This window comes from Meles meles, chromosome 6, assembly GCF_922984935.1.
Source record: "Meles meles chromosome 6, mMelMel3.1 paternal haplotype, whole genome shotgun sequence".
Taxonomy (NCBI): domain Eukaryota; kingdom Metazoa; phylum Chordata; class Mammalia; order Carnivora; family Mustelidae; genus Meles; species Meles meles.
In genome coordinates this window covers 89,215,373-89,239,841 of record NC_060071.1, presented here as the reverse complement: position 1 = coordinate 89,239,841, position 24,469 = coordinate 89,215,373, and the positions used below count along the sequence as shown (strand labels likewise).

The 24,469-nt window shown below is 36.7% G+C and overlaps 1 protein-coding gene across 13 annotated transcripts in view; it reads left to right on the top strand.

Moving 5' to 3' along the window:
- Positions 1–24,469, top strand: part of RALGAPA1 (Ral GTPase activating protein catalytic subunit alpha 1) — a 265,994-nt gene that overhangs the window by 39,809 nt on the left and 201,716 nt on the right. For all 13 annotated transcript variants that reach the window (XM_046007925.1, XM_046007924.1, XM_046007923.1 and 10 more), the window contains exons 4-9: positions 4,413–4,470; positions 12,099–12,142; positions 13,486–13,663; positions 15,543–15,658; positions 19,822–19,960; positions 21,773–21,981. In XM_046007925.1, the coding sequence (XP_045863881.1) occupies positions 4,413–4,470; positions 12,099–12,142; positions 13,486–13,663; positions 15,543–15,658; positions 19,822–19,960; positions 21,773–21,981 (744 nt within the window). The remainder of the gene's footprint in view (positions 1–4,412; positions 4,471–12,098; positions 12,143–13,485; positions 13,664–15,542; positions 15,659–19,821; positions 19,961–21,772; positions 21,982–24,469) is intronic.

Below are 24,469 nucleotides of genomic sequence, written 5' to 3'. Positions count from 1 at the left end.
CCCTGCTGAGCAGAGAGCCCGAAGTGGGGCTTGATCCCAGGACCCTGAGATCATGACCCGAGCCGAAGGCAGAGACTTAACCCACTGAGCCACCCAGGCGCCCCTATCTGACTTAATTTTTAATTATTTTTTGAGATACAAGTGTTATTTTTATTTTTATTCTATTTATTTATTTATTTTTAAAAGATTTTATTTATTTATTTGATAGAGATCACAAGTAGGCAGAGCAGCAGGCAGAGAGAGAGAGGGAGAAGCAGACTCCCTGCTGAGCAGAGAGCCTGATGCTGGGCTCAATCCCAGGACCCTGAGATCATGACCTGAGCCGAAGGCAAAGGCTTTAACCCACTGAGCCACCCGGGCGCCCCAGTGTTATTTTTAGATAGAAATAGAATTACGTCTTTATGCATGTGACACCATAGAATTGGTAATACTATGAAATAGTTAAGTGTTTTATAATTTATTTATAAATTGTTTTTCTATATTACTTTGGATTGGGGTGGGACAAGTCTTTATTGTTAAACAGAAGGAAGTAGGAACATTTGATGCTCTACTAAATTTTATATTTTGTTTTTGGCATACTGATAAAAATTAGGGTCCCCTCACTTCATTCTGTCTTTCAAATCAAGCAATGATAGGAGTATTCTGATCTTTAGCGAGAATTCAGAGATCTGGAGACTTTTGACTTGAAAGACAGTAAAGAATTTGGAAAACCATGTCTCAACATTGAGCCATTTTGTCTGTTGGTAATTAAAGATAATTCAGTTTTATACTTTGGGTTCTTTGACATGGTTTAGAGGAATTTGAACAATCTGATATCTCTCTTAGGAATTGATTTAGCTATTGATTTAGTCACAGCTTAAAAGAAAAAAAAAAGGAAGCTTTTTTGTTTTGGTTTTTTTTTTGAGTTCTAGATGGAAGTAACTGGTGTTGGTACCTATTGTGCTATTTATTTTCAATAATCATTGTCCCTGAGGAATTTGCTTATGTTTATATCTGTAGGTGTTTGCATGAACTATTTACAAGGGGAATGTTAAAACATAGGTGTTTTGAGAAAGAATGAAATTATCAGTAGAAATCATTCAAATTATGTTCTCTAATGTGGAATTAAATGAGGAAATCAATAACAAGGAAATTTTGTAAATTCAGAAATATGTGGAAGTTAATGAGTACACCCCCAAATAACCAATGGCTCATAGGAAGATGTGGTATACCAAAACTTAGGGAATGCAGGTAACCAAGCACTCAGAGGAAAATTTATCGTTATTTATAGTTACAAACTTAATATAGTAAAGGAAGAATGATATCCTATCAATTACCTAAGCTTCCACCTTAGAAAAAGGAGCAAATTAAACCCAAAGCAAGCAGATAAAAGGAAATAATAAATATTATAGCAGAAATAAATGGAAGGAAGATTTAAAAAATGGAGAAAACCAACAGAACTAAAAATCAGTTCATTCAAAAAGATAAGAAAACTAGTAATAGAGTGAAGAATTAAATTTCTAAATTCAGGAATTAAAAAGGAATATCACTAATGACTTTATAGAAATCATAAGAGAATACTATGACCAACTCTGTGCCAACAAATTTGATATATAAAATGGACATGTTTCTATAAAGACAGAAAGTTTTGCAATTTAAAAAGAAATAACAAATCTGAAAGACTTACAACTAGTGAAAAAATGAATTAGTATTTAAATAAAATCCCACCTGGAAAAAGCCCAGACCCAGATGACTTCACTAATGAATTTTAACCAGACATTTAAAGAAAAATACCAGTTCTTCAGAGAGTCTTTAATAAAAAAAGAGATATTTCACAGTTCGTTCCGTGAGGCCAGTATTACCCAACCAAAACCAGACAAAAACAAGGAAAGAGAATTATAAAATTTTTTCATGAGTATTGGCACAAAAAAATCCTAAAAAAAAAGCATATAAAAAGGGTTATACAACATCACCAAGTGGGATTTATATACGAAATACAAAGTTCAACATCTAAAAATTAACCAACTAGTGTATAATAATAATAATAAAATAAAAGACAAAAATATGTTATTGTTGATAGAAAGCATTTGGCAAAATCCAATACTATTTCATGATGAAACACTTAACAAAATGGGAATAAAAAGAAACTTCTTCAGCTTGATATAGGACATCTACAATCTACAAAAATATACATTTAAAACTGTACCTAGTACTGGATACTGAGTGCCTCTTTCTTAAGATTAGGAACAAAGCAAGCATATCAACTCTTGCCATTTCTATTAAATATTGCACTTGGTTCTAGCTAGCCAGGGAAGTTAGGCAAGAGAAGGAAGTAAAAGACATCAAGATTGAAAAAGAAGTTAAAAAATAAAAGGTATCAGCAGAGAACACAAGATAAGAATTTCTGGAAAGTGTTTCTCCAGACATTCATGCTTGCCTTGTGTTCAGGAAACTGAGATGGATTAGTTAATGGAAGCTCTTTCAGGACCTTCCTTCTATTAAAAAATAGTGTTTATTTTTCTGTATGTAATATATACTGATCAGTTGTTGTCTTTAATGAATGAGTGAATTTTCTTAGAATATAAAGATGTTAGATACAGGGCTTTCATCTTTTGGAAAAAATATGTAAACTTTATGCTGATGTTTTCTACTTACAGTGGGGATAATAATATCTGACCTCTATCTTTAGAGACTAATGATGATTTTTATATTTTATTTTATTTTGTTTTGTTTAAACATTATATTATTCAACCACAGGCCAGTTACCCCTGTGGCAACTTTTCTGACACCTCCTGCTTAAAATCCAAAAGGTCAGAAGGATCATGAGGCCCCATTTTTCACAGTCTGTATTCATACTGAAAATCAAGATCAAAGGAGCTTTTTTGCCCTTCTGCTCCAGGGAGGTTTCTCCCCTCCCTGAGCTTGCCTTAGTAATGATGATTTTTAAAAATCAAGAAATTTATAGATTAACTGACTTCCTCTTTTTGGAATAAAAAGTACCATTATGTGGTATTAATAATACGATGTAGGATTTATATCAATTTTCCTCTGTTAAGACTATACATGGTTTCTTTCATCTTTATAGTAACCACATAAAAATAAAGACATTTATTTACTTTTTATAAGAGGCTAAATCTGAAGTATAATAGTCATAATTTAGGAATGTTTCTGGGTAGTTTACAAACTTATCTTTTCAATTTATAATTTTATCCCTTTCATACCAAGATAAATAAAATTATACAGTTGTTGGCTAGAGAAATGTGAGGAGGGCAATGGTGAAGAAGTTTGTGTATCTCATGTAAAATTTCTTCATCATTCTCTTGTATGAGATGGACTAGTGGAAGATAGAGAAGCGTAAAACATGCATACAGTCTTTTATGGCAAAATAGTATAAAAGTACACATTTTGGATTAAGCATATCAAGATTGGGTTCAGTTCTTCCACTTTCTAACTTAAGCACATTACTTAACCCACTTTCTCCTTTTTTAACTGAGATTAACAAACTCTTTTTAGGCTGGTTGTGAGGATTAATGAGATACCATTACATATAAAAGTATCTAGTGTTTGGCCCTTATGGACACTTTGGTTCATGGCATTTCTAAAGTATAACAGTAGTAAAAGCAGCAGTAACAACAAACTTAAAAAACTCATTCAGCAAGCAGATGAGTACTGGGAGCTTAGTTTAGTAGCATAATAAGGCAGCTGTTGAACTAGAATAATTCACACAGAGGAAATTTGTAAAGGGAATTAAAGGTAAAATTTTGAAAGTGTTATATGTAAAAAGTGTTCATCCCAATTAATGGAAACCTGTATTAGTTTAACTGTAAAGATCCTGAATTCTTAAATATTGTTCTTATACCTATAGCCATCATCAATATAAGTACCTTTGGGTTCATGTGAATCAAGTCAGTACAAATATTTGATGTGATTTTTGTAAAATCAAAATATTTTTCCTTCTTTTATCAAACAGGAGGAAGAACTACTCAAAGTGAGACAAAATGTCTTAAATAGTAGTATCTGAAAGAATTCAGAACTTACTAGTAATATCCACAATTTGGAAATTCTAGGAATAGCAAATAATCATTTTGAAATATGTTAGAGTTCATTATTTAATTCATAAAGAGGGATATACTTATTTTCCACATCATTGTGAAAGATAAATTTCATTAGTGTCTTGTTCAAGTCTTTGTTAGTATAGCTTGTTGGGTTTTGCTTTTGGTGTTTTCAAATATTGATCAGTGTGCCAGTGCTGAAATAGTGCAAGTCCTGTCAGATTAGCTCAAATACTGTTTTGTGTTGGTGATGCTATCTATATTTTGCATAAGAAGCTGTTACAGGCTTATTGTAAGCTCTTTGTTTAATTTTTCACATTGCACAGAATGTGGTCTCATTACTTGCTTTTCATTCTTTGTTTTATTCGTACTGATTTTTAGAAAATTTTACAACTTCTTCCAGAGAGAATTCATCAGCGATGGCAGTTTCATAGTATTGGTAAGTGATTTGAATATATATTTCACATTTGACATAAATGATAATATATGAAAATGCTCTGTACTGGGTTGGTCATTATTTGAAATGAATTTATAGTCTGTGTTTTAGTAGAAAAAATATAAAGAATACAAAACTATACTTAATGGAAGTGTAAGATTAAAAATAATAGATGAAGGATTTCCAGTCAAAATTGCATATTAAATTTCTTCAGTCTATCTGTTCTTTTACTTTAGTAATGATAAAACTACAGAACCAAAAAAATAGAAGCAGACTCAGCATTAAAGTAAACATCTGAGAATCAGAAATGGAAGAGAAATGTTAAGTGCCAAGTAGAGTGGGCTCCAGATTCAAAAGCAAGTGGTGTCAGCTGGCAGTTTGCTCCATAGAAAATAGTGAGGAGAACTAGAGTTAACTTTCTTGCTTGTGGGGCCAGAGTAGAGCTTTCCAGATCATGGAATGAAGCCAAAAACAAAAAAGGAGGGGGAAAAAAACCTGTTGTGGGTTACTGTCAGAGACTAAGTAGGGAGGAGACCATAAACTTTCTGTTACCAGGAAATAAGCCAAGGTGCTTGCTGGTTTGGAGTCTGGTCTTGTAATAGTAACAGTGTCACCACAGTCCTCTCGAGCTCTTGTTCTCAGACATGTTTCCCCTCTGTGATTAGAAACTGCAGATAACAGTTGTTGGCTTTCTTATTTATTTATTTATTTAGGTTTTATTTTTTCAGTGTTCCAAGATTAATTCTTTATGTACCACACTTAGTGCTTCATACAATATGTGCCCTTCTTAATACCCAAACCAGGCTCGCCCATCCCCCCCTCCCCTCTAAAACCCTCAGTTTTGTTCTCAGAGTCTACAGTCTCTCATGGTTCGTCTCCCCCTCCAATTTCCCCCAATTCACTTTTCCTTTCCTTTTCCTAATGTCCTCTGTGTTATTCCTTATGTTCCACAAGTAAGTGAAACCATATAATAATTGATTTTCTCTGCTTGACTTATTTTCACTCAGCATAATCTTCCCCAGTCCCACCCATGTTGATACAAAAGTTGGGTATTCATCCTTTCTGATGGCTGAATCATATTCCATTGTATATATGGACCACATCTTCTTTTTTTTTTAATTTTTTTTTTTTAAGATTTTATTTATTTATTTGACAGAGATCATAAGTAGGCAGAGAGGCAGGCAGAGAGAGTGAGAGGGAAGCGGGCTCCCTGCCGAGCAGAGAGCCCGATGTGGGACTCGATCCCAGGACCCTGAGATCATGACCTTAGCCGAAGGCAGCAGCTTAAACCACTGAGCCACCCAGGCGCCCTGGACCACGTCTTCTTTATCCATTCATCTGTTGAAGGGCATATCGGCTCTCTCCACAGTTTGGCTATTGTGGACATTGCTGCTATGAACATTGGGGTACATATGGCTCTTCTTTTCACTACCTCTGTATCTTTTTTTTTTTTTTTTAAAGATTTTATTTATTTTTTTGACAGAGATCACAAGTAGGCAGAGAAGCTGGCAGAGAGAGAGGAAGAAGCAGGCTCCCTGCGGAGCAGAGAGCCCGATGTGGGGCTCCATCCCAGGACCCTGGGATCATGACCTGAGCTGAAGGCAGAGGCTTAACCCACTGAGCCACCCAGGCGTCCCTACTACCTCTGTATCTTTGGGGCAGATACCCAGTAGTGCAATTGCAGGGTCATAGGGTAGCTCTATTTTTAATTTTTTGAGGCATCTCCATACTCTTTTCCAAAGTGGCTGCACCAGCTTGCATTCCCACCAACAGTGTATAAGTTCCCTTTCCTCCACATCTTCTCCAACATTTGTTGTTTCCTGTCTTGTTAATCTTTGCCATTCCAACTGGTGTAAGGTGCTATCTTAACATGGTTTTGATTTGAATTTCTGTGATGGCTAATGATGATGAACATTTTTTCATGTGTCTGCCAGCCATTTGTATGTCTTCTTTGGAGAAGTGTCTGTTCATGTCTTCTGCCCATTTTTTTACTTGATTATCAGTTTTTTGGGTGTTGAGTTTGAGGAGTTTTTTTGTTTTTTGTTTTTTTTAAAAGATTTTATTTATTTATTTGGCAGAGAGAGACACATCAACAGGGAACACAATAGGGGGAGTGTGAGAGGGAGGAGCAGGCTTCCCAACAAGCACCAAGCCTGATGCAGGGCTTGATCCAAGGACTCTGGGATCATGGCCTTAGCCGAATGCAGATGCTGAGCCACCCAGGGGACCTGAGGAGTTCTTTACAGATCTCAGATATCAACCCTTTGACTGTAGTGTCATTTGTGAATATCTTCTACCATTCCATGGGTTGCCTCTTTGTTTTGTTGACTGTTCCTTTGTTCTGCAGAAGCTTTTTATCTTGATGAAGTCCCAAAAGTTCATTTTCACTTTTGTTTCCTTTGCCTTTGGAGACATGTCTTGAAAGAAGTTGCTGTGGCCGATGTTGAAGAAGTTACTACCTATGTTCTCCTCTAGGATTTTGATGGATTCCTATCTCACATTGAGGTCTTTCATCCATTTTGAGTTTATCTTTGTGAATGGTGTAAGAGAATGATCGAGTTTCATTTTTCTCTATATACCTGTCCAATTTTCCCAGCTGCCTATGTTCTCCTCTGGGATTTTGATGGATTCCTATCTCACATTGAGGTGTTTCATCCATTTTGAGTTTATCTTTGTGAATGGTGTAAGAGAATGATCGAGTTTCATTTTTCTCTATATACCTGTCCAATTTTCCCAGCTGCCTATGTTCTCCTCTGGGATTTTGATGGATTCCTATCTCACATTGAGGTGTTTCATCCATTTTGAGTTTATCTTTGTGAATGGTGTAAGAGAATGATCGAGTTTCATTTTTCTCTATATACCTGTCCAATTTTCCCAGCACCACTTATTGAAGAGACTGTCTTTTTTCAATTAGATATTTTTTCCTGCTTTGTCGAAGATTATTTGACCATAGACTTGAGGGTCCATATCTGGGCTCTCTACTCTGTTCCATTGGTCTATGTGTCTGTTTTTGTGCCAGTACCATGCTGTCTTGGTGATCACAGCTTTGTAATAAAGCTTGAAATCAGGCAACATGATGCCCCCAGCTTTTTCTTTTTCAACACTTCCTTGCTAATTTGGGGTCTTATCTGGTTCCATACAAATTTTAGGATTGTTTGTTCCAGCACTTGAAAAATAACAATGGAATTTTGATCAGTATGGCATTGAAAGTATAGATTGCTCTGGCAGTATAGACGTTTTAACAATGTTTATTCTTCTGATCCATAATCATGAAATATTTTTCCCATCTTTTTGTGTATCCTTCATTTTCTTTCATGAATGTTCAAACTCTCTCTCTTTTCAGATGATGTGATACTTTATATGGAAAACCCAAAAAACTCCACCCCCAAACTACTAGAACTCATGCAGCAATTCAGTAATGTGGCAAGATACAAATTAATATACAGAAATCAGTTGCTTTCTTATACACTGACAATGAAACTATAGAAAGGGAAAATAGAGAATCGATTCATTTACTATAGCACCAAGAACATATGATCCCTTGGAATAAGCCTAACCAAAGAGGTAACAGATCTATACTTCAGGAACTACAGTTGTTGGCTTTCCTTTAGGCTTTGGTTAGATGTCAGGTTTGATTGCTAATGACGCTAATGATCCTTCTCTCATGGGGAATATGTGGGTGGCCACCCTATCTACATTGTTGAAGTAGAATGTTATGGGCCTTATATTAATTTGTAAAACATGTATTTGTTTCTCTTTAAAAAGAAAGTCATAGATTTTATTTAGGCCGCACATTTTTTTAATCCATTATAGCAAGTGCAATCTTTTCTGGACACAATTTATAAATGGGCAAAGGATTTGAATAGACATATCTCCAAGATATACATATGACCGAAAAGCACATGAAGAGATGTGCAACATCATTAGTCAGTAGGAAATGCAGATCACAATTCTAAGGAGATACCACTTCACATCTACTAGGATGACTATAGGCAAAAAAAAAAAAGCAAGCATTGGTGAAGCTGTGGAGAAATTGGAACCCTCAAACACCGTTGGTGGGAATGTAAAATGCTACAGATGCTTTGAAAACCAGTCTGGCAGTTCCTCAAAATATTAAACATTGAGCTCCTCTATGGCCCAGCACTTCCACGCCCAGATATATACCCAAGAGAAAGGAAAACATATGTCTGCATAGAAATGTATACTCTAATGTTCATAGTACCAGTTTTCATAATAGCCAAAAGATGGAAATAACCCAATGTCTGTTAACTGGTAATTAGGTGAGTAAAATGTATTTTATCTTTAAAAAAAAGAGAAGTCTTTGTGGGGCTTTGAAAGTGTAAGCCTTCCCAATTAATTCCTGAAACAAAAGAAATTCCAGACATCTAGGAAGGATATTGATGCAGGCTTTAAAAAAGGCTTTAGTAGATAAAGTTTGAGACTAAATGTAACCTACCCGTTAACATACCCAGAAGAACTCTTACAGTTCTTACAGCTGTTAATAACTCTTACAGCTTGATAATATTTAGCAAAATATTTGAATAGACTTTATATCAGAGAAGAAATATGAATTGGTAATAAGCCTTTGATGAGGTAACTCAGTCAAACAGTGAAATCCTATTTTGTGTTTCATAATCATAAAAATGTCTCTGAAGGTTGTTTATGAAGATGGGTCTTTTTTTTTTTTTAGACATCTGAACTTCAAGATTTTATTGTATCTTCTAAGAAATGTAGCCTTAAATCTCCAAAAGAGCTTTAGGCTTTCTGCTTGTTATGTTTTAATAATATTCCAATAAATGTCTATCTTGAGAAAATATATAAATGGTCATTTTTCTTTGTCATCCAGAAAAATGCTAAAACGGTTTTCTTTCATTTTTGTCATATATATAAAGGAAAATAAATGACTCATTGATTTTTTTTAAAAGTATCTTTATTGAATTATTTATATAGGTAAAATTCATCTATTTAAGTAAATAATTAAGTGATTTTCAATAAATCTTTTGTTACCACTGTCCAGTTTTAGAACATTGCCTTACCTTAAGTATTCCTTTTATTTATTTATTTATTTATTTATTTATTTGACAGACAGAGATCACAAATGAGCAGAGAGGCAGGCAGAGAGAGAGGAGGAAGCAGGCTCCCCGCTGAGCAGAGAGCCCGACGTGGGGCTTGATCCCAGGACCCTGGGATCATGACCTGAGCCGAAGGCAGAGGCTTTAACCCACTGAGCCACCCAGGCGCCCCTACCCTGATGTATTCCTTGAAGCCCATTTATAGTCAGTGCCTTTCCCACAATCTGCTTTCTGTGCTCAGTAAATGTCTTTTTTTGACATTTCATGTAAATGAAATCATACACTTTATAGTAGTTTGCATTTGGCTTCTTTCACTTAGCATAATTTTTTTGTTTGTTTTCCATATTATGGCATGTGTTATCATTCCTTTTTATTGCTGTATAGTATTTTGTCATGGACATATGTTTTATCTACTCACCAATTCATGGACATTTATATTGTTTCTAGTTAATTATACCTCACTTACTCTGTTTTATTATAGATGCCTTTCAGTTCTCTGCATATAGGAACATGTCAACTGCAATTTAAGATAGTTTTTTTTTTTTTTAAATATTTTATTTATTTATTTGTTAGAGAGAGCGCGCGCGTGAGCACAGGCAGAGTGGGAGGCAGAGGCAGAGGGAGAAGCAGGCTCCCTACCAAGCAAAGAGCCCGATGTGGGACTCGATCCCAGGACACTGGGATCGTGACCTGAGCTGAAGGCAGCTGTTTAAACTACTGAGCCACCCAGGCGTCCCAAGATAGTTTTATTTTTGATTTCCAATCTGGTACCTTTAATTAATTAATTCATTTCTTTCTTCCCTTCTTTCTTTCTCTTCCCTCCTTCTCTCTCTGTTCTTTCTTTCTAGTCTTCTAGTATAGTGTTGAATAAAAGTGGTGAGAGCAGACACGCTTGTATCATTCCTGATGTGTGGAAAGCAGTTAATTCTCTCACAATTATGTATGGTGTTAGGTATTTTTATAGTTGTGACAAGAACTTTTATTAAACTATTTCTGGGAATAACAAAAATTTGAAAACCAAATGCCCTAACATAAATAAGATTAATAGTATGGAATGGGATTGTATATAGCAGTTAAAGTGAATTAATTAGAGCTATATAGATCACTAGAGATAGTGAACAGTTACTTAGGTAGGGGCCCTAGGTGGCTCAGTTGGTTGTGTGTCTGACTCTTGATTTCAGCTCGAATCGTGATCTCAGGGTCGTGAGCTTGAGCCCCAAGTGAGGCTCTGCAGTGAGCATGGAGCCTGCTTAAGATTTAGCGCCACCATTCTAAACACCCCCCAGCCCCGTGCCACTTTCTTGCACGTGCACTCTCAAAAAAAAAGGAAAGTAACTTATAGGAAGGCTTGTTTTGTATATCATACATAAATGTAAGTTTTTAAAAAACTATTAATTAAACTTCAGACTTAATCACATTTGGTTAGATTTCCCATATATGCTCTTTTTCTGTTCCAGAATCCAATCCATGATACCACAGTGCATTTAGCATATATGGATTTTTTTAGGGGAGCGGATTAAAGACTGGCATTTATATAGTATTGCTTTAAGAAATTGAGTTTGTGCAAACATAAGGAAGGGAATTGCAGATAAGTCAACACAGTTTTATTTGAAATATTAAAGCTTATTTTTGTATGACAAATGAAACTTAACCAAATAAAATCCAGATTTGGTGTGTGTGTGTGTGTGTGTTATCTTGGTATTATTAAAAAGAATTAAAAAGTAGGTTTAGAACAAATAGCCATGGAAGAAATTGTTACTGATACAAGTTTTTAAATATATAAACCAATTCTAAATATTTTATTGATTTATAAATGATAACCCTAATAAAAAAATATTTTGGAAATAATTAATACCAAAATCTGGATAATGAGTTTTTCTCAGAAGGAAGGAGGAGAATGATTTGACATAGTTTCAACGGAGGCTTCAATGATACTTGTTAGATAAAACATCATAGATAAGGTAAATAAGTGAAATTTTGAATTTATAAGAAACATGGGACTGTGTTTAGATTTGTTTAGACCAAATGGCAGGTCTCTGGATGTTTGTCAATGTGATTTCAGTATTTTATTATGGAGTTGAAAAGTTGTATAAATTAAAAAGGAGTATTAAAGATAGCTTTGAATATTCTGAAAATGAAAATTAGTACAATGAAAATGTTTGTTAGGAAATACTAGAATTACAGAAGTTCATGTGGTTAACTAAATGGAAATTTCCTACAGTGGTTTTTATTTGTATTAGTGATGCAGAAAGTATTTAATTATATTCTTGTCTTAAATAAGAGATATACAGAGATAGTGCTGTAGTAAATGCAATTGGGATGAGGGTTTGTTTCAATAGACTAAATCATGTTTAAATCCAATAGACCATGTGTTGAAAAGGTGACTCTTTATATGCCCTCTGGTTCCAAAATTATGGCCAGAGGGATATCAGGGTCACCAAGAATAATTTGGAGATTGCCAAAGACTTGTTTTAAAGTGTTTTCAAGTCTGACCGAGAACTCTGACATTTGGAAACAACTAAGAAAATATGAATATTTTCAATCATGTTTCCTTTTTAGGATTGATTTTAAAGAAACTACTTCACACAGGAAACTCCTTGAAGGTATAATTATATCTTTTTTCTATGACTTAAAAAAAAAACTGTCTCTTGTTCTACTTTTCCTACATCAGTTTTTTTCCTAAAAATTTTTGAATTGTCTTTAGCTCACTTAGTTGAAGTGAACTGACTTAAAATAAAATATAGCAACAAATTTAGTATGTATAAAAATAGATACTGGGTTGACTGGGCTATTGAAAAATTTTTGCCACTGCATTGAGTGATTCACTAGAAATACTTTACTCTGGTCCTCTGGAGACAAAAATTATTCAGTCTTTCAACAAATTATTCTTTATATTACTATAAATGTTCTTAGATGTATGGAAAAATAGAGGATTTATATTAAAAAGTTGGTTTTCTTTCTTTCTTTCTTTTTTTTTTTTTTTTTTTTTTTTTGATTATGTCGTGCTGTAGTAAGAGAAGCTACCCAGTGCAAAAGCCTCTTAAAGGTTAAGTGAAAGTTTCCTATTGTGGGTAGTTTTGGTATCAAGGCTTGGTATAGCAGTACGAAAGGAATCAGCCTTCTGAATTGTTTGTTTTCTTGTTATCTCTGTAAACCCTAAGGATGGCAGCTGTTGAACAGCTTTGACAGTGGCCATTTACAAAGCTGTGGTAGGGCAATTTCCAAAGCTAACAGAGAGATTAGCTTAGTGAAGAACTTTGTGTTTTCATTGTCAGGGATTAAATGTTTTTCTGTATTTTCCTGTTCTCTTCCTGGAAGAGAATTTATGCAATGGTTGAAATATTTGTTGTTTTTTGTATATGGGTATTGTTCTAGGTACTTAGAATATAGTAATAAATCAAAATTTCTGCTTTGCTGGTTAGCAGCAAATAGTAAGTAGATGACATAATTTCAGAGAGTGGTAAGCTTTTTAAGAACAAGAACCTTGATTTAGCAGGGCACACCAAGATCCCCATTAACTATTCTACCTTTTACCGAAATCACCGTAAGAGAAACAGTTACTGCCCTCGTTCTTTTTGCTTCTTGGATTAGACCAGTGGTGTTGAGAAAGAGGGATGTAAACAAGAAGGAAATAATTTTCTGATTTTTTTTTTTTACCAATGGAAATTCTAGAATAAAGATTACCCGATGGCCAAGTTTATTCTGTGTTTGTTCAGAATCCATGAATTTAAATTTATAAATAATGAGAGCACAATAAATGACATGGATATAGTAGCCCTTCCTCTTTCCTTACCTCCCCTCTTTTCTTTTTCCTTTTATCCTTTTCCCATTCCCTCCTCTCTTCTGTTAAATAACATTCTCTAATCATCTTCTAGAGAATTTTGGCTTTAAATAAAATATTTCCCTTATAAGTAAAAATACTGTTTTTCATTTCATTTCATTTTAGATCAGACGGGAAGGTGTTCGTCTTTTCTTACTATGGTTGCAAGCTCTTCAGAATAACTGTAGCAAAGAACAGCTTTGGATGTTTTCATGCTTAATTCCCGGATTTTCAGCACTACAATCTGAACATGGACCTCGAACTTTAGATAATCTCATTAATCCTCCACTCAACCTTCAAGAAAGTAAGATTTATGAGATCTTATCCATCAGTATTTCAAAATTTCCTATGTAGTTTGTTAATATAGTTTTAAAATGTTCATGGGGTGCCTGGGTGGCTAAGTGAGTTAAAGCCTCTGCCTTCATGATCCCGGGGTCCTGGGATCGAGCCCCACATCGGGCTCTCTGCTCAGCGGGGAGCCTACCTCCTCCTCTCTCTGCCTGCCCCTCTGCCTACTTGTGATCTCTGTCTGTCAGATAAATAAATAAATAAATAAATAAATCTTTAAAAAAAAAGTTCATGTGTTTATTTATTTATTTATTAAAGATTTTATTTATTTATTTGCCAGACAGAGATCACAAGTAGGCAGAGGCAGGCAGCCGAGGGGGGGATGGGGAGAAGCAGGGGAGCAGGCTCCCTGCTGAGCAGAGAGCCCAGTGTGGGACTCAATCCCAGGACCCTGGGATCATGACCTGATCCAAAGGTAGAGGCTTTAACCTGCTGAGCCACCCAGGCATCCCTGTCTATATGTTTATTAACTGGATAATTCAAGGCCATGTTGTATAATGTAGGTTTTATTATTTTTTATGTACGATGAGGCCAACAGATCAGAAGATGATTGTGATTAAAAAAAACAGTTACAGTTCCCGAGGGGAGAGGGCATGCCACACCAGGGAGGGTGGCCAGAGGGGCAAGTACCAGGGTCAGTCAGGGGTAGGGCATTAAAGGCAAGAGCCCTTATTCTGAATTCTGTAGGTAGGAACATCTGAAGCAGTGTGAGCAGTCCTATGATTGGCTCATTTGGATAATTTTAGCAGGCTTAGTTGCATAGTGGCTGTCCCTCATTGTCGCCTAAGTACCTGGGTGATTGGGTCAGAGGAATAGTGGCCTTGAATGTGAGAGCTGGATAGAAGAGGGTTAGAGGTGTGGACCCTGGACTGGTTGGTTTGTGTGTGGAAGGCATATTCTCTGGCCCATCTTTACTATCTCTGGGAATTAGCTCTTTAGCCCTGGGACAGACATTCTCTCCCTGGCCAGCAAGGCTTCTGGTGTCAGAGCATCAGAAACACATGGTTCATAGAATCCATTTTACATTTATCTTTCATTTCTAACTCTCATGTTTCATCTTGTATCCTTAAGTTAATTTAGATGTACATTGAAGTATAAGAGTATTTTACTTTGTGCCAAGAGGACTGTTAACAAAACTTATTTTTATGAGCTTAATTACTTGGCTAATATTTCTTAAGAAACAGGTTTAGGAACCTGCCTGTACTAAACTAGGTCTGCTTAGGAAATATTTAAGAGAGTTCACCTCATTGTTGGTTGATTTTCTTGAATTTGCATTTGTTATAATGAATGTTTTTGAATACTTGAAAATTTTAGAAAATGCAAGTTTCTTATTTTGTACATGGACTTTTATAATCAAGGAACTAAGATGCTGTCCTTCCTTTTTGAGAGGGAAATAGCATTTCATTCTTTGAATAAGGGGACTACCTTTAAGAGTAAGTATGGTCATTACTAGAGTATTATGTCCTTTAATTGATAAATAAGTTCATTATTGTTGTTTCTCATCATACTATGGAATTTTTATATTGGGCACACTTAATGTAAATTTTAAAAATATGAGTTCTTTTTCAAGTAAGATTCACTCTTAAACCCTTTGTTATCTGTCCATCCCTGTCACATTCTCTCAATCAAGGGCTTATGAAGCAGCTGATTACTTAATTTTATGGTTGTTGTGATGGACTGTTAGGATGATCTCAGATTTATTTCAAGGTCCAATCATTAGAATGTTTTCAAGCACTATTCACTGCATATATGTTTTACATTTAAATTTTATTTGGATCACATTATTTCATCGTTAATTTGTTTTGTAATTATACTAAAATTTTGTCTTTGTATAGCTCAAGTCACTATAGAGGAAATTACTCCTCTTGTCCCTCCACAATCAGGAGATAAAGGACAAGAAGATCTCACGAGCTATTTTCTTGAAGCACTTTTAAAATACATAGTAATTCAGGTATGTGTTATCTTCTTTGATATCATCCCTCTTACCGTCTTGTGTGGGTAATTAATTTTTCTCTCTCTTCCATTATTATGTTAGAGTAGATATTTGCTTATTTTCTTGAAGGAGGACAAATTTTTACTTTTGAAAATGTTTGTCAGTATGTCTTTGTCAAATAAAAATCATTGGAGGGATTATGAATCTCTTAGAAAGGGACCTAGAGAAAAAATCTTAAAGTAGACTCTTTTATGTATATAATATCTTCTGTGGGCCAGTTGGGTTTATTTTCTAATCCTTTCCTTTATAATCAGTAGTCGTGGTCTTTAAGTGGTAACTGATTTAGGAATCAGCCTGCCAAGAGGCAGCCAGTAGGGAGGTAGGCTGAGAATGGGGTGTGGGTGGAGGAATGCAATTTATACTTCAACCTGTTTGTACTCTATAAATATCTCAGTGAATGTATTTTGTAGGGTAACCTATTCATCTTTTCATATGAAATGTGTATGCCCTTGTTGATGAAAACAGTTTTAGAATATACCCATTACTTATAACTATTCCAAACACAAAAGTTCCCTATGCCTCAGAAACTAACATTATAAAGTTAACTTGGACCCTGAATGAGATTGCCAAGTTTTAAATCTGATTCTCCATCTTACTGACATAAAAATAATACCTACCCTATTTTGTTTTGGTGTTTGACGGTTGAATAACTACCTACCCTATTTTGGTGTTTGACGGTTGAATAACTAGTGCAAAGTACTAGAAGAAAAAAGTGCGTGACACAAAATGTTCTGTGGGTAGTAGTTGTTACTGTCATTATCATTGCAGTTTTTTTTAAAAAACAACTTTTGTACCTCATATAGATTTTTAAAATTTGTTTTGCTGGTTTATTGAGATGTAATTGACATATACTAAACTGCAATATTTGAAATATATATTTTGATGAAATTTATTACATGTGTACAGCTATGCAAACATCACCATTATCAAGATAACAACTATATTGCTCCTAAAAGTTCTCACATGCCTTTGTAATACATCTTTTTCTACTCCTAACCACTGCCTGATTCCCGGGCAACAATTGATCTGATAACATGTCACCAGAGTTTGCATTTTCCATATTTCCATATAAATGGAATCATATGGTACATACTTTTTTTGCGGGGTCTAGCTTCTTTTTTCTATCAATTTTTTTGAAAATTATCCATATTGTTGTGTTTCAATAATTGGGTTCTTTTTATTGCTGAGTAGCTTTTCATTGTGTGAATATAACACGCTTTGTTATCCACTCACCTGTTGATGGTGATATGAGTTGTTTCCATTCTGGCTATTACAAATAAAATGGCTATGAATATTGATAAACTAGTCCTCATGTGGACATAAAGATTTTTCTCGTGCGTAAATACCTACTAGTGGAATGGCTGGATTGTAGAATAGATATATATTAACTTGTTAAGGCATGACCCAGCTGTTTTCCAAATGGTTGTACCTTTTTACACTCCACCAGCAATCTATGAAACTTAAAATTTGCTTCACATCCTCACCAACAGCTGGTATGGTCAGTATGTAATTTTAGTTATTCTAAAGTGAATAATGTAGGAGCACCTGGGTGGCTCAGTCGGTTAAGCCTCTGCCTTTGGCTCAGGTCATGATCCTGGGATAGAGCCCCATGTTGGACTCCCTGCTTGCAGGGTACCAGCTTTTCCCTCTCCTCCCTGCTCGTGTGCGGGCTCTCTCTCTCTCTCAAATAAAATAAATAAATAAAATCTTTAAAAAGTAGTGAATAATGTATAGTGGTATCTCATTGAAACCTACTCTGGGCCTTTGCCATCTCCCTACTTAGATATCTTCCTCACCCTACTGGAATTCTCAACACCCTATATTTTACTGCTCTTTCCCTCTTATTCTCCACCCCCTCACATCATGGACACTTTCCTCATCCTTTTCAGGCTTCAAGTCTCCATTGAGCTGCTGCCTTTGCTACATCCCCTTCATGGATGTGCTGCATTTTGTGGTCAGGCTCTAATCACCTACACTTGACCGCCACTGCTTTTACTCTTTACCCCACTCTGACTCCCATATGCCTGTTTTGTATGACTTTTTTTTTTTTGAAGATTTTTATTTATTTCTTTGACAGAGATCACAGTGGGCAGAGAGGCAGGCAGAGAGAGAGGGGGAAGCAGGCTCCCCGCTGAGCAGAGAGCCCGATGTGGGCTCAATCCGAGGACCCCGAGATCACAACCTGAGTCGAAGGCAGAAGCTTAACCCACTGAGCCACCCAGACGCCCCTTGTTTTGTATGATTTTAAGGCTGAATTATTCCAGAAAGGACAAAGGGGGAAAGGACATTAATATCTTTGTCATTAGTAGAGCCACGTCTGGGTCAACTTTGAAGATTTTCAGAGCACGTTTTATCTTCTAAAATTTTTGAAATATAACATACATAATGCATTTACATGGCATTAAGCCAGTTTTTTTGTTTGTTTTCGTTTTGGTCTCTTTAACCAACCCTCTATGCTTCCAATTGTCTAGGAACCGTACAGGATGGAGGGGTGTGTGTAGGGGGAATCTAAACGTGAGGGCCTCCCCAGTCTGACAAATAAGCACAAGGAAGACTTAGGATACATTTCTTTCCTGACCCAGGAAAAAACCTTCCTTCTCTCTATTAACATTGAAGAGACAGGCTGAATTTTCAAAAACTGAAGTAAGAGAGGTCATATGAAGAGTATATGAGAGAGTATATTGGAGAGTATATGAAGCAGAAAATTAATCTGACTCTCCAAGGGTTTCTAAACTTCTCATACTGAAGAGGTTCTCTATTACGTCTCCTCTATTTGGATCAGAGAAATCAATACACAAGCCTTAACATGCAATATCATTCACCTAGATTTTCTTTTTCAAGTTTCCTTAGACAGCCATTTATTCAAAGCTAGTCCCTCTACATCTTGATGACCAAAAATCACCTTTCTCAATTCCATGCGGTCCATCTCTATATCCGTACTCAGCACATTCACTCTTCACCCCTCCATCTCTCTCCAGTGTCCAACACAGAGTAACAGAAGATGCAGAAGGTCGGGGAGGCTGCAGAAAAACATAGTATATTTTAATCAGAACATTTCTGAATTCTCCTGCTTGAGGATAAGCCAGGAAATGGCCTTCTTTAGGCCTCTAGCAGGTAGAAATTTCTCATGTCCTCCTATGAATCTAAAAGCACTGTATTTTTTTCTCTCATTAGGCAAGTGTGTTCATTACCTTCTGTTATAGATCACCTGCAATTTGTCTGTTATCTTTCCTTGAGCATATTTTAAACTCCTTGCAGCCTTTTCATATTCTGGTTCATCTCTGTTTTCTTCACATAGCCAAACATTGTGGTTTATATGGGGCAGCAGCCAGCTATATGGCTGTTGAACAAAGTAAGAGAGGGAGGTGAATAGCCTGAGAAAGCTTCATCTCATTAGTTGAGAAAATTCCATACACAGAAGCATCTCTGAAGAGTTCCTGCATTTTATGATCTATGTAGAAACATTTCTACCTCCTCATGTCAATTATCATATGCCATTTGCTATTACGATGAAATGTCTCATTATGTGACCTCTGGAACTAATTTGGCCGAGTTTGCAATTCCAGATAACAGTTCACTGAAGCTTCATTACTACACGAGTAATGTTTATGAAGCTATGTCACAGGCCCAGTGCTGGTACTGGCCAGTGGAGGCTGCTGAGAGCCACGGGTGAAGATGCGGATGTTATAGCCCAACTGCTGGGTACCCATCTGTGTCCTGAATCCCGCTCCATCACTTACTCTCCATATTCTGTCATTTCGGTCTTGTTTTCTCATTATAACACAAGTGGGATTCACCGACATCGTGCAAGTATCAGCAGTTGGTTCCTTTACTTTGCTGAGTAGTATTCCCTAGTGTGATGCTACTAGTCACTTCTTTTGGTTTCAACTGGAATCTACTAGACTCCTCCACAGAATATGAAGATTTAGATATGTTTCCTTTGTCAGCCTTCAATGGCATTATACCAGTTTTTACAATTTGCCCTTATATATATCTAGCTGTATATCTTTAGAGTATAATAGATTACTGTATCACTTAACTAACTTTTTACAACCTTGTTTATGATGGCTAATAATTGTTTCTGTCTCATGGAATGATTCTGATTGTATTTTTATTTTTAGGTAAAAAGTTTAGAATGGAAGAACAAAGAAAACCAAGAAAGGGGATTTTCATTTTTGTTTTCACATTTTAAGAAATATTACTTGCCTTATATTTTCCCAAACATCTGCAAGGAGAATAGTTTATATCATCCTGTACTTGGTAGGTAGTCTGTGGAATTTTCTAAAAGATCACATGAAAAAATAAAATATAATACCTCAATGTAAAGTTGACATTTGTTACCTGTGGAAAACTGATAACATTTAATATTTTGTATTGATTGTTTAGAGATACTATGCCTTGATTCATAGAGAAAGTGGAATTTTATTAATAGGAGAGCTTCACCGAGAGTGAAGAGATTTTTAAAAAAAATCTTCTCTGGATCTCACTGATAGGAAAAGTTAACCCACCAGAAATATTTGATATTATAAATTAAACTTCTGCTATTTGGTATGATCCTTAAACTATATTATAAATTTTCTTTTTAAGGTCCCCTAAAGGTTCAATTTAGTATGTCTTATTCAGGTTCTGTATGAATAATAACATTGTCATATATTTTGATGATGTCTTGTCCAGTATTTAGTGGCTGTGTCAAAATGATTGAGCCTTGAAACTAGAGCCTTTCTGACAAATCTTGGTTTAGAAGCAGACCTCTTCCATATATAGAAATCACTGACTGTCTGTAGTCTGTATGTTGAAATTGTTAGGGTTGTGTGTGTGTGTGTGTGTGTGTGTGTGTGTTCCAGAAAGATGTTCTTATTTTAAGCTTTGCCAAGTTTAGGCAGCTAATAGGTTTAGGCCTAACCATTAAGGCTTGTAGAAAGGACTTAGAGTAGCGAATCTTTGTCATCGAGAACAATATTTGCTTTAAAAATAGTTTTGCTATAAAAATCCAGGAAAAATTATCATACTTTGTATTTAGAATTTGTGTCTTAGTCTTAGGTTAATTGTAGTGAGTTCTCATTAATTTTATTTTTATTTATTTTTTTTTTTTTTAAAGATATTTATTTATTTATTTGACAGTGAGAGAGAGAGAGAGAGAGAGAGATATCACAAGAGGCAGGCAGAGAGAGTGAGAGGGAAGCAGGCTCCCTGCCGAGCAGAGAGCCCGATGCGGGACTTGATCCCAGGAACCTGAGATCATGACCTGAGCCGAAGGCAGCGGCTTAAACCACTGAGCCACCCAGGCGCCCTCTCATTAATTTTAAATGGCTCTGGATGGAGCTAGAGCGTATCATGCTTAGTGAAATAAGTCAATCGGAGAAAGACAACTATCATATGATCTCCCTGATAGGAGGACATGGAGAAGCAACATGGGGGGGTAGGGGGATAGGAGAAGAATAAATGAAACAAGATGGGATTGGGAGGGAGACAAACCATAAATGACTCTTAATCTCACAAAACAAACTGGGGGTTGCTGGGGGGAGGTGGGATTGGGAGAGGGGGAGCGGGCTATGGACATTGGGGAGGCGAGGCGAACCATAAGAGACTATGGACTCTGAAAAACAACCTGAGGGTTTTGAAGGGTCAGGGGTGGGAGGTTGGGGCAACCTGAGGGTTTTGAAGGGTCAGGGGTGGGAGGTTGGGGGAACAGGTGGTGGGTAATGGGGAGGGCACGTTTTGCATGGAGCACTGGGTGTTGTGCAAAAAGAATGAATACTGTTACGCTGAAAAAATAAATAAAATGGGAAAAAAAATTTTAAATGGCTCTGGAAGCTTCTCTGTACTTAGGATTCACTGAGCCTTTTAGTGATATTTTGCAAAAAGACATGTTTCCATATGTCAGCAATATATGGTTCACTCTTCTAGATTGCATGCTAATATTTAGCAAATTATTTTAAAATGTCATTTTAAATTTACTTTTAAAACAAGAGGATCATCAAAAGTGTTTTCTCAAATGTTTAAAAATATAGATTTATCTAAGCATAATTCTTTTCTTATTTTGGTTTTTGTTTTCCTTTTATATTCCTATAGATATCCCACAGGTGAGACCAAAGCCACTTTATGTTATGATAAAGAAGGATGCTGAAACCAATGAAGCAATCTATTGTACAAAAGAACCTTTCATTAAGGCTCGTGTTATTGTTATTCGTTGGCTGGTTTCTTTCTGGCTTGAGCCAAAGCCACATACAGGACCTCATATTCCTGGGATGGAAGGTGAAGTCTTGCCAAAGAATATTCAGGTAATACACCACAAAGGGGAAACTTGTTAAAGTTAGGAATGGCTTAAGAGATGTGTCTATGGATTTCAGTTGCCTTAGATGTAGAACAAATTTAAAACAAATGATGGTGATATTTTCTTTGTGTAAATGTATTTTATAAATCAAATTTTAACAATTATTATAGTAGCCTTCTTAACGAAAAAAACTTGGAAGATACAGAATTTGATTCTAATCATATATGAGTCTTAGCTTCTAATTTATTACTGTATTTTATATTAATTATGCAGTACTAAAAATATTCTGAATTGTACACACAAATTCTTGTAGTTGGAAACGATTTGTAATCAAATGGTTATAGAACCTTCATAGTTCTTTTTTGATTTCTGAGCATTCATAGAATGCCGATTTAATGTCTCACTTCCCAGGACGCCTGGCTGGCTCAGTTGGTGGAGCATGCAACTTTTGATTTTGGGGTTATGGGTTGAAGCTCCATGCTGGGTATAGAGATTACTTAAAAATAAAATCCTAGGGGCGCCTGGGTGGCTCAGTGGGTTAAAGCCTCTGCCTTTGGCTCAGGTCATGATCCCAGGGTCCTGGGATCAAGCCCTGCATCGGGCTCTCTGCTCGGCAGGGAGCCTTTCTCTCTCTGTCTGCCTCTCTGCCTATTTGTAATCTCTGTCAAATAAATAAAAAAATCTTAAAAAAAAAATCCTGAGACCAAAAAAAGCGGGGGGAGTCAAGATGGCAGGGAAGTAGGAGGAGGCACCATTTCAACCTGTACCCTAAAGTGAGCTGATTACCTACCAAAGAACTCCGATCACCTATGAAATCAGCCTGAGATCAGAATTATACACGTCTGGATCTCTACAGGAGCAGAAGACGCCAGTGGGCAGGTAAAGCGGAGTGGGAACATAGGACTGATATCGGAAGATAAACAAAAGGAGGGAGCCACCAGAGGTGACCGATTGGAAAGTAATACCCCAATACGAGAGTGCCCTGCGTCTGGGGACCAGCATTAACTTGGAGTCTGGTTGAAAGCGCTCAAAAAAAAAAGAGCAGAGGATCACGGGGGGATGTTGTGGGAATCGGGGCGGTTAGGGACAGGGGCCTTAGTCCCCGGACCCAGGACAGCCTCCCCTGGTGCTGAGCCAGAGAGAGTGCGGTGGAAAAATCAGGTCCCGGTCCCTGAGCCGCCAGCGCGCCCGAGAACGAGTGGGGTCCGGTTCTTGGTTCTCGTGTGGGGCTGGGAGCCTGGCCAGATGGCAATCCTGAAACGCATGCGTCCCACACCCTCCCCTGGGAGAGGTGCTCATAGGTGCTAGCCTGGAGCTCTGGCATCCGGAAAAACCAGACATTCCCAGCCCGGGACAGCGGGAAAATCTCAGTGTGGGATCTCTGCTTGGAACCTCTCTGGCGGTCTGGAGCTGCCCAGACAGCCGCCGCTGCCCTGGTATTGGGTACAACGAGGAGCTCCTGCATCCTCAGGGACCATGACTCAGAACCTACTCTGCCAGCAGCTCTGCAGAGCATTCTGAGGCTTCTCTCTCAGAGGGAGGTTGGGGTGCAGTTTGTTCTTCTCTAAACCTCCAAAAACCATCAAAAGCTGTCAAGGCAAGGGGCGCCTGGGTGGCTCAGTGGGTTAAAGCCTCTGCCTCCGGCTCGGGTCATGATCCCAGAGTCCTGGGATCGAGCCCCGCATCAGGCTCTCTGCTCCGTGGGGAGCCTGCTTCCTCCTCTCTCTGCCTACTTGTGATCTCTGTCAAATAAATAAATAAAATCTTTAAAAAAAAACCAAAACTGTCAAGGCAAGAGAAAACAGATGAAAGAACATAAAAACCCCCAGAGAACAAAAGCCTGAAAAAAAAGTTTCTTCAGAGCCCACCCCCTTGAGGGGAGCGCGAGGACCTAACTCAGGGAACATCATTGTCTGAAAACCCATGTGGCAGGCCCCTCCCCCAGAAAACCAACCAGGAAGGAAGAGAAGAAAAAAAAAAAGACTACAAGAGAACAACCACCACTACCTCATAAATACAACTTTTATTTTTAACTCTTTACCAATATTCTGGTTCTTTTTTTTTTTTTAATACATACAGATAATTTTTTTAACCTATTTGCCATCACATTGAGATGTCCAGTACATCAAATTCCTTAATAACCTTCTAACCCGAACTTTTTGATACATACACCCGTGTTTTTCTTTTGCTTTTCTATTTTTAAAAAATTTTTTAATTTTAACTTAGTTTAGTCTAGTTATTCTTTTTTAATTTTTATTTTCTAATATACATATAGAGTTAAACTTCAAGGTAATCCCCTTTCCCCAATGAATGCTACCCCTATAGGCAAACCAGTTTTTAATCCCCTTGTAACTTAGGAAAGTTGAGTCCCTTAACAAAAACATCAAGATTCATCCAGGAAGAATCAAAATAATCTTCCTCACCCACACTGAGAATTTATAACCACTCTCCCAATTTTCCCTTCTGCCAGTGTTTCTGTGAATTTGTGTTTGTCC